The sequence below is a fragment of the Prionailurus viverrinus genome, chromosome E3 (genome assembly GCF_022837055.1).
Source record: "Prionailurus viverrinus isolate Anna chromosome E3, UM_Priviv_1.0, whole genome shotgun sequence".
Classification (NCBI taxonomy): domain Eukaryota; kingdom Metazoa; phylum Chordata; class Mammalia; order Carnivora; family Felidae; genus Prionailurus; species Prionailurus viverrinus.
The window spans coordinates 24342898-24352453 of NC_062576.1; the positions used below are offsets into that span (position 1 = coordinate 24342898).

Sequence of the window (9556 nt, forward strand, 5' to 3'; positions counted from 1 at the left end):
TGAACTAAGGCAGAGAAAGACAACTATCATATGATTTCACTCATATGTGGAATTTAAGAAACAAAACAAATGAACACAGGGGAAGGGAGGAAAAGAGAAAAAAGAAAAGAGAGAGAAACTGTAAGAGACTATGATAGAGAACAAACTGAGAATTGATGGAGGGAGGAGGGTGGGGGGTAGGCTAAATGAGTGATGGATATTAAGGAGGGCACTTGTGTGAACACTGGATATTAATATATCAGTGGTAAATCACTAAGTTCTACTCCTGAAAACAATATTACACTACATGTTAACTAACCATAGTTTAAATAAAAATTAGAAAAAAAAGTAATAAAATTCATATGGATTTGCAAGGTACCCAGAATAGTCAAAACAATCTTTAAACTTTTTTTTTTAATTTTAGAAAGAGGGGAGGGGACAGAGGGCGAGAGAGAGGGAGAGGGAGAGGGGGAGAGAGAGAGAGAGAAAGAATCCAAAACAGGCTTCAGTGCAGAGCCCAATGCGGGGCTCAATCCCATGACCCTGGGATCATGACCTTAGCTTAAATCGAGAGCTGGACACTCAACTGACTGAGCCGCTCAGGCGCTCCTATTTTTATTTTGAGAGATAGGGAGAGAGAGAGAGAGAGCATCAGATGGGAAGAGGAGCAGAGTGAGAGAACAAATCTTAAGCAGACTCCACTCAGCACAGAGCCCGACACTGGGCTTGATCCCATGACCTGGGAATCATGACTTGAGCTGAAATCAAGAGTAAGATGCTCAACCAACTGAGCCACCCAGGCACCCCATATCTACTCTTTATTTATTTGTTTGTTTGTTTTCTATTTTTTAATGTTTATTTATTTTTGAGAGAGAAAGACAGAGCACAAGCTGGGGAGGGGCAGAGAGAGAGGGGGTAGACAGAATCTGAAGTAGGCTCCAGGCTCCTATCTGTCAGCACAGAGCATGACTTGGGGCTTGAACCTACAAGCTGTGAGATCATGACCTGAGCCAAAGTGGGACGCTTAACCAGCTGAGCCACCCAGGCGCCTCTCTACTCTTTTTATTTTTTTATTAAAAAATTTTTTTAACATTTATTCATTTTTGAGAGAGAGAGGCAGAGCACGAGCAGAGGAAGGACAGAGAGAGAGAGGGAGACACAGAATCTGAAGCAGGCTCCAGGCTCTGAGCTGTCAGGCAGCACAGAGCCAGATGAGGGGCTCGAACTCACGCACAATGAGATCGTGACCTGAGCTAAAGTCGGACATTTAACCGGCTGAGCCACCCAGGTACCCCAACTCTTTTTATTTTTAACATAAGAGTTTAACAAACTTTTTTCTACTTTGAGGAGATACTATAGGCAAATACATGATTAAAAGTGGGAAGATATATATATTATATATATATATATATAATATTTTATGTATTTTAGAATCTGATAAAGCAGAGATAGGAACCCAAACAGCTCCCCATCCTAGGTTATTGAACATAGGAGCAAACAGTTAGACAAACGTCAGACTGTCCTGAAGGAATAGCATCATTCCAATATACATACCCAGTATCAGGGAGTATTCTGATAAGCCAAAAATGATACTCTATTTGGTATACTCTGCTAAGTAAACCATGTAAATACAGTACATTTTAGAGAGAGAATCTAAACATGCACAACTCTAAAAGCAGATGCCTCTGAACATCCCTTTTCTCATCTGTAAGGATAAGAAGAGTCTTTCCTTTGAAGGGGTTGTGAGGATTAGGTGAGGTAATGTATACAAGGTGCTTGGCATAGTTCATGGCACATGGTAAGCACCCAGTGTGACTTTCCATTATTATGATGTATACAGTAACCAAACTATGACAAAGGCCTGGAGCTAAGGGTGGAAAAGACAAATTGCATTCTGTAAAGTCTGCATAAGGAAGCATGTCAACACTTAAAATATTTTAGAACTATTTCTATCTAACATGGTTTAAATATTTTTGAAGCCAGATAAACGTGTAAACAGTAAAAACTCATCTATCTAGAATGACTTATTCTCTAAATAATGAATTTTACTTATTTAATTATGAAAATAGGAATCATAGTCTACATTAAGTCATATTTTGGGGTGACATATTTAGGTGAAAGAAAGCAATATGATTCATCAACTCTCTAAATGCTGTAAAAAAAACAAACAGCAGGCTGGTTTATTTTTTGAAGGAGGACATACCTTTTCCAGTAATGGTCATGAGCATGGAATTTTAGTAATGCTTTGGAATTCTAGGACTCAGTCTTTTAGCCAAGTGTTTTGAAACCTGGCTTCAAGAATTCTTTTTTAAATAAAAAAAAATTATTTTAGAGAGGGAGAGAGACACTGTGAGCTGGAGAGTGGGTGGGACAGAGGGAGAGAGAGAGAATGGCAAGCAGACTCCATGCAAAGCGCGGAGCCCAACGCAGGGCTCCACGTGGGGCTTGATCCCATGATCCTGGGATTATGACCAGAGCCAAAATCAAAAGTCGGACACTGAACCAACTGAGCCACCCAGGAGCCCCAAGAATTCTTGATCAAGTAACTTTCTTCCTTATAATGGTTACAGGAACGTTAACTGCCCCGGTAAAGCAAAACTGCCATTTATTTCCCTCCATATCTCTGCTAAGGTTTAAGTGAGAAAGTTCAGAAGAACAAAATTCAAACGCTAAGATGTTTCAATTATCATGTCACTCAGCTCTCATTGGGTTCGCTTTTCTTTTTCCCTTTCACTTCTTATTTCCATTATGTTTCTACTGAAACATAATATCTGGGGCTCTGAATCTTTGGGTCTCTTTTTTATTGAAGTACGTTTGACACACAATGTTACACTAGTTACAGGTGATTGGACAAGTCTGTATGTTACACTATGCTCAGTGCCAGAGTAGCTACCATCTGCCACCATACATTATTGCAGTATCATTGACTATATTCTCTTTGGGTCTCTTATGTGCATCATTTTGTCAAACTACTGACATAATCAGGCTTTTAATTTCCTCAGCCAGGTGAGAGTTAGACCTCTAATCCCCGTAGGAAGATAAAGGAAGAATCATCACATACCTGTGGGCAAATAAAGCCTACCCCATACATGATGCTCCTTAGGAAAGAAGGAAGAACGTCCTCAGGAATGAGATTATCTGCAAAGATCATCATGAAGTTTTTGAAGAAAGTTAAATGGAAGACTTGGAAGAAACTCATTATCAGAAAAAGGCAAAAGTTCTTCTGGGTCAAGAGCTGTCTCATCAATGAGACGATGGAGGTCCAGGGGAGATCCTGTTCACTTTCGGAGAAGAGGTTTTCCTCGGGGCTTCTTTTCGGTCCAAAGTGACTCATGCGGTACATGCCAGTGTAAAGGCTGGCAGTGGCAAGAATGGCAATGAGCACAGCGAAGGCCTGAAAATTGAAGAAAATTTCCATGTTATCAGAGATGAGGCCACCAAAGAGGATGCTGGTGGATCCTACTAGTGATGCCACTTGGTTAATTTTAATAAGCTGAAGCCGACTTTCATGTCTAGTGAAAATCTCTGCAAACAGCATATACTGGGCTTGCTGAACGAAGGTAAGCGTGCTATCAAAAGCACATAGCGATACCACCAGATGAAGTCCACTCAGCCAGTCACCTTCGTGATAGTATTTCCAAGGGAACCAAGGAAGCAGGAAGGCTATCGAATACAAAGGGGCACCATACAACACAGAACTATGACGACTGGAACAGCAGTCAGCCTGAGAGTTGTGAAAATACCCAGTCAGGTCATTAAGAGCATTCCAGATCATTAAAATCATCTAGGAGAAAAAACAAACAAACACAGGGATTATTTTAGTGTGGTTTATCCTGATGAAAATGACTCCTGAATTTTAATTTAATGTAAAGTAACCAAAACTATCCATAAAAAACAGAAAACAAAAAACAAAACAAAACAAACAAAAACAAAAACAAAAACAAAAACCACCACCACACACACTCAAAACCCTCACTGCTTTCAGGACCAGCAGGGGGCATATATCCTATAGTATCAATAATAATAACAGCTCATGCTACTCCAAAAGCCAATGTGCATTCACTTTGTATTTAGGCATTGTACAAATACTTTCATGAATTAATTCATTAAATCCTTAAAATAATCCTATGAAGCAGGTACTGTTATTATTATCCCTACTTTACAATGAAGAAACTGATGGCCAGAGAAGTTAATCAATTTGCTTACTTGATAAACGACAGAGCCAGGGGCTGAGCCAAGGCAGATGACCCCAGAATCTGTGCTTTCAATCATTACGTTAGACTGCTTCCCCACAAGGCACTCAGGGCCATGCCTCTGCAGGGAATGATGGCCCGTATATATACCATGGCATAGTTTTACATAATTTCATTAGGAAAAGTTAAAATACCAATGTTTACCATTGCAAAATGCCAAAAACACTAATTAAGTCAAGTATGTTGTTGTTGGTAATAAAGGAGTAACATTATAAAATATAAAGGTTTTTAAGGGCATTAACTTTATCCACCCTGACCACATAATTGGTAATGAGTTACAGCATAATTTGTGATTACCATGGACCTTTTCAAGATAGAGTGTCTTAATAATAATTCTAATTGTCCCGTATAAGTGAATTTTCCAAATAACCAAAGCTTACCCTTTAAATTCTAAAGCTTTAAGGTTTTAAGTGGCAATCTTTTAATAATTTCTTTGCCCTCAAGCAGAGGATCTTGGACATGGATAACCTTTTCTTAAAAACTCTTCCAGCTGTGTGAAGAATTGGCTCTTTGGGAAATTACAATAACATATAACTATGGGGAAAGAGAAACTGTCCTAGGTGAACAGATAATAAGGGCTCCATCTCACCTGGGCTTGGTAAAAAGCCACTTCTGAAATCTTGTACAGATGTAAAAACAGCTTCACATAGTAGAAACTGAAGACAGAATTTAGCATTTCAGTCCCTAATGTTACCATAGCATATGCCCAAGCAATGGGTTTGATACTTAAAAGTGTCATTTTCCACGCAAAGGAATTCTTCCTCCTTTTGTTTAAAAAAAAAAAGGATAATGGTTAAAATCCACTATTTGCATATAATAGCTGATGGGTGGCAAAATTCCTCTGAACACTAGCTCAATTTTAATTAAGAATCCCAAACCACTAGCTGTGCATATGTCATCAGATTTAATACTTAACTTTCTTATCCATTCACTCAACCTTTTTTGAGAAGTTGACAGGAACCCTAATTTGCATAGAGTGTGACTCTGCTTATATATATATATATATATGTATATATATATATATACACACTATATATATATATATACTGAGTACAATATATATACACAATATATATTCAGTACAATATATACATATATGCACAATATATATTGAATGAATATATATTCATTGGCTTGAACCTATGACCCCAAGATCAAGAGTCACATGCTCCGCCAATTGAGCCAGACAGGCTCATGCCAGTGAACATATTTTTATGAACTCTTCCAAGTTATCCAAGTGAGATTTATCCATGAGTTTGGGTATGCTTAATTGGAAGCCAGAGGGATGTGTTTATGTCATTATTATCCTCCCTACTTGGGAGGGTGCAACAGAAAAGGAATGATGAGGTGACATCCTTTAGCTAAAGTCAGAAGGAATAGAACCCTTCATCTTAATATAAAGCTGACCATTCAGTGGTTACAGACTTGCATTGGAATATTTAAGCTTGGTTTTCTCCTGACAGACTATATAACTTTGGCCCAAAGGACATATCTAAGATGGCTATAGAAATAACACATTCTGGGGGTGCCTGCGTGGCTCAGTCGGTTGAGGGTCTGACTCCGGCTCGGGTCATGATCTCACGGTTTGTGGGCTCAAGCCCCGCGTGGGCTCTGTGCTGACAGCCTGGAGCCTGCTTCGGATTCTGTGTCTCCCTGCCTCTCTGTCCCTCCCCCACCCTCACTTTGTCTCACTCTGTCTCTCAAAAATAAATAAATGTAAAAAAAAAATTTTTTTTTAAAAAGAGCACATTCTGGTCTTTGCTCTAATGTAGATACTCCTCTTAAATCTGGCCTATTGTCTTACCCTTTCAATGACTTGATTTATCCAACGGGAAAATAGGAAAAGGTTAACCAAGCAAGAGGTAAGTACAGATCCATCTTTTAATCCTGACTATAATTTAAGACAATGCCATGATTTTTCTGTTTTATCCCTTTCTTACTGGAATATTTGGCCAGGTCTCCACAATCTTACTGAATCACAAAACAGACAAATATTCAGATAACTCAACAGATGTTACTTGCTTATATAATCCTCGGGAATTAAGCAGACACTGCAGTCTATATTGTCCAATCTCTTAGGGAAGGAGAGGGCAAGCTAGAAGCAGGGTTCAAATGACCAAAATATCTAAGTCTCTGAGCTTCACTTTGCATTGGGTAGATCCAAGAATGATTGTGATTCTATGGGAAGTAGGGCCCTACAATTAAAAGGGGTTATTGAGGTACCTGGGTGGCTCAGTTGGTTGGGTGTCTGACCTCGGCTCAGGTCATGATCTCACGGTTTGTGGGTTCGAGCCCCATGTCAGGCTCTGTGCTGACAGCTCAGAGCCTGGAGCCTGCTTTAGATTCTGTGTCTCCTTCTGTCTCTCTGCCCCTCCCCCACTTGTGCTCACTCTCTCTCTCTCTCTCTCTGTCTCTCAAAAATAAATGAATGTAAAAAAAAATTTTTAAGGGGTTATTAAACCCATATGCAGACCAAGCATTGTCTATAGACTGAATAAAGAATATTTTGTTCATATGTGCACTAGTATTCTTTAAATGTTTCTGCTGTTAACAATTCCACCTGAAGTTTTTTGTTGTTGTCATTATGCAGTGCTCAAACACTTGAAAAGTACAAGTACTATTACGCGGAGGTCAGCCAACATTTTTGGCTTTAAACACAATTTTCGGATTTGAAAAAACTGGGAACTACTGGTGAAGACCCCACTCTAGGGAGTTACTTTTGGCCTAAGTGAGAATGAAGATTGAAGTCCAAAACAAGGCAGTCAGTGGAACCAAAAGCCAAGATACAAATTTAGCCCACCAAAATGTAGGCACGCTTCTTTTTCTTAGTTTTATTTCAGGCATGCCGAAACAAGAAGCCTGCCACGCATTCTACGCTGATCTATCATTAAGTCAGAGGTGGGTATTTATAAACCGAGAATTTTGCAAAGGGTCATAAACTCGCTGAGTTAAAATTTTTTAAAAAGATTTCGAGTTAAGCACCCATCCTGTCTGAAACGTGTGAATATAAGGTTTTAATAACATTATGAAAAAGTCTTAGAACCTGAACGTCTCTTTGTTTCTATATGCTAATCTTTGTATCGTTCCAATTTTAGTCTACGTGCTGCAGAAGTGAGCCCTCTTTGTTTGTGTATACTGAGAGAAGGAAGTAAAATCCCTCTTATTTTCATTTGCAAAAGGAACCATCAATGTTTTGCTTTAGACTATTTTCATCATAGTAAATACTTGTTTCAGTAAGTATCAAACTGAAAATCACTTAGAATTTTTTTTAAAGCCAACACTACTCTCTAAAAACTCTCCTTACCTGACTTTACTATAGCAACAAAACACAAAGAATATTATATCTTTCTGAGCAGCGACAAAAGACTTCTGACACTGGTTCTTCTTTAGCACAAAACATTTTATACAGAAGAGTTTAAGTGGCAAAATAGGGCAAAAAAGAGTTTAAGTGGCAAAGTAATGATATACCCATTAATTATTAAATGAAAACCCAAAACCCTCCTTTTAGAATCACCCTGGGTTGCTATTCACTAACCTACTACTAAACCAAGTAATATTAATGTCACTGAAGAGGTGTTCATGATTGCTTCTATGTTTTGACTAAGTAGACTGTATGAGCATGATGGAGACCCCTCCAAAGCATGGCTTCAAACAGTGAAAGCTAACATCTCTTTTTCATTGCAATTTTTGTGCAAGATTTCCCAGGGGGAAGAAAAAGTTTCCCCGAAAGGTTTTCTTAGAAAGAACCCACTAATCCCAAAGACAGTCTGTTGTGGGTTTGGGTTTTTTTTGTTTTGTTTTGTTTTGTTTTGTTTTGTTTTTTGCCATTTTAAATTATCAGTAACTTTAATTCTCCATATCTTTCTCTTTGTTTTTTGTTTTTGAAGGAGAATGTGAAAGAACGTTTCAATACACTGTCCAATTTGATATGGAGTCAAATGAGTTATTTGCCATGGAGAAAAAAGCTAGCGCTTTCAATCTTGCGGATCAGTGACTATGGAAGATGAGTCCCTTGAAGGTCAGATGCCTGATTCTAGCCCTCAGCTTCCACAAACCACAGTCAGCAAATCCTAAATCCAATCATCTCTTTCCAAAGAGCTCTATTTGTAGTGACTTACTTTTAGATTAAGATAGTTGGCTTTAAATTATTTTCTTTTGGCTCTGGACTCTATCTCTACCTGAATTTTGACAATTAGGGCAGTAAAGGCTTTCAGGTAACCTAAATTTCTTCTTTTTTCAACCTAGCAATAAAAGTAATCAGTAACATTTTGCCTTTTAGTATATCTGGATTCAGAAGAGAAGGATTTGTGAGTTTACCATTCCTCTTTTATTACTTTCTAACACCATTATTCCTTCTGCATTTATTGGTTGGCATTCTACTATAAGAGAGAGCACTGCTGTCTTCTATCAGTTGTTATCTTTACCTTTACATCAAGGTCGAGAACATTGACCTTCTGGTCTGTGCCCTAGGTAGGAGTTTCTGGGTTTTGCCTGCACGATGATGGTAAAAGCCGCACCCCAGGAGCAACAGTGTCCCTTAACTCTCTGGAGAACGAAGTTCACTGCCTTGCTGGCCATCAGGTGCTAGGGCTGCATTTCCCTCCAGGTGCAATGCCATGACCCCGGGTGCTTAACTGGCGGTCTATGAATCTTTTAAAAGTCGTATACAAAAGTGCTTGTAACTTTTTTTTTTTTAAGGAGATACCTTCAAGCGCACCCCTTTTCTACCCCAGATACTCAAGTGGATCCGGGGCCCTCTGTTTCAGGGGAAGTAAGTACAACTCTCAGTGGGTTGAAGGTGAGAGTTCAGTTAATCAAGGAGAAGACAGCTAACAGCTGTCGACCGACCCTTAATTTCCCCAGATCAAGAAGAGCAAATCTGAGAGTCAAAAGGCCCCAAGGGCCAGCCGGGCAGCGGACCTCGGGCTCCCGGCACCCTTCGCGCCTCCGCCTGCACGAAGGGCGCCCCCACGACAACCGCCCACTGCTCTGAGGCCGGACTCCCGCCTCTCAAGCCCACGCACCCTATCCACTGGCTAACTGGCCGGCTGGACACCGCCACAGGCGCCGCTGAGGTCGCCACCTCCACAACCAGCACCCGAAACACTGGCCCAAGAACGACCCTAAGCAGAAGGGAGGGCGGGGTCCTCGGCCGCACCCCTTCGCCTTTCCCCCGCCTTCTTTGTTTCTTCCGGAGTCGCCATTGGCTGCCTGCCCGCGAGACCGGGCGACCCGCGGGACAACGGTGAGACAGGATTGGACGACGTCACTGCCGCTCGGCCAGCGGCCCGCTCTCGATTGGCCGAGGAGCCGCCGGGGGTTTG

At 40.3% G+C, this 9556-nt stretch overlaps 1 protein-coding gene across 3 annotated transcripts in view; it reads right to left on the reverse strand.

Moving 5' to 3' along the window:
- LOC125154779 (transmembrane protein 180-like) overlaps nucleotides 1-9446 on the reverse strand; it is a 39985-nt gene extending 30539 nt beyond the window's left edge. Inside the window, exons 1-3 of one of the 3 annotated variants that reach the window (XM_047839403.1) lie at nucleotides 9391-9446; nucleotides 4822-4996; nucleotides 3041-3763 (exon numbers count right to left, since the gene is read on the reverse strand). In XM_047839403.1, the coding sequence (XP_047695359.1) occupies nucleotides 3041-3763; nucleotides 4822-4971 (873 nt within the window). In that variant the 5' untranslated portion in view covers nucleotides 4972-4996; nucleotides 9391-9446. Of the gene's footprint in view, nucleotides 1-3040; nucleotides 3764-4821; nucleotides 4997-8656; nucleotides 8700-9256; nucleotides 9334-9390 lie in introns of those variants that run through there. The other 2 variants (XM_047839401.1, XM_047839402.1) reach the window with 2 other exon arrangements.
- Nucleotides 9447-9556: the final 110 nt, after the last annotated feature.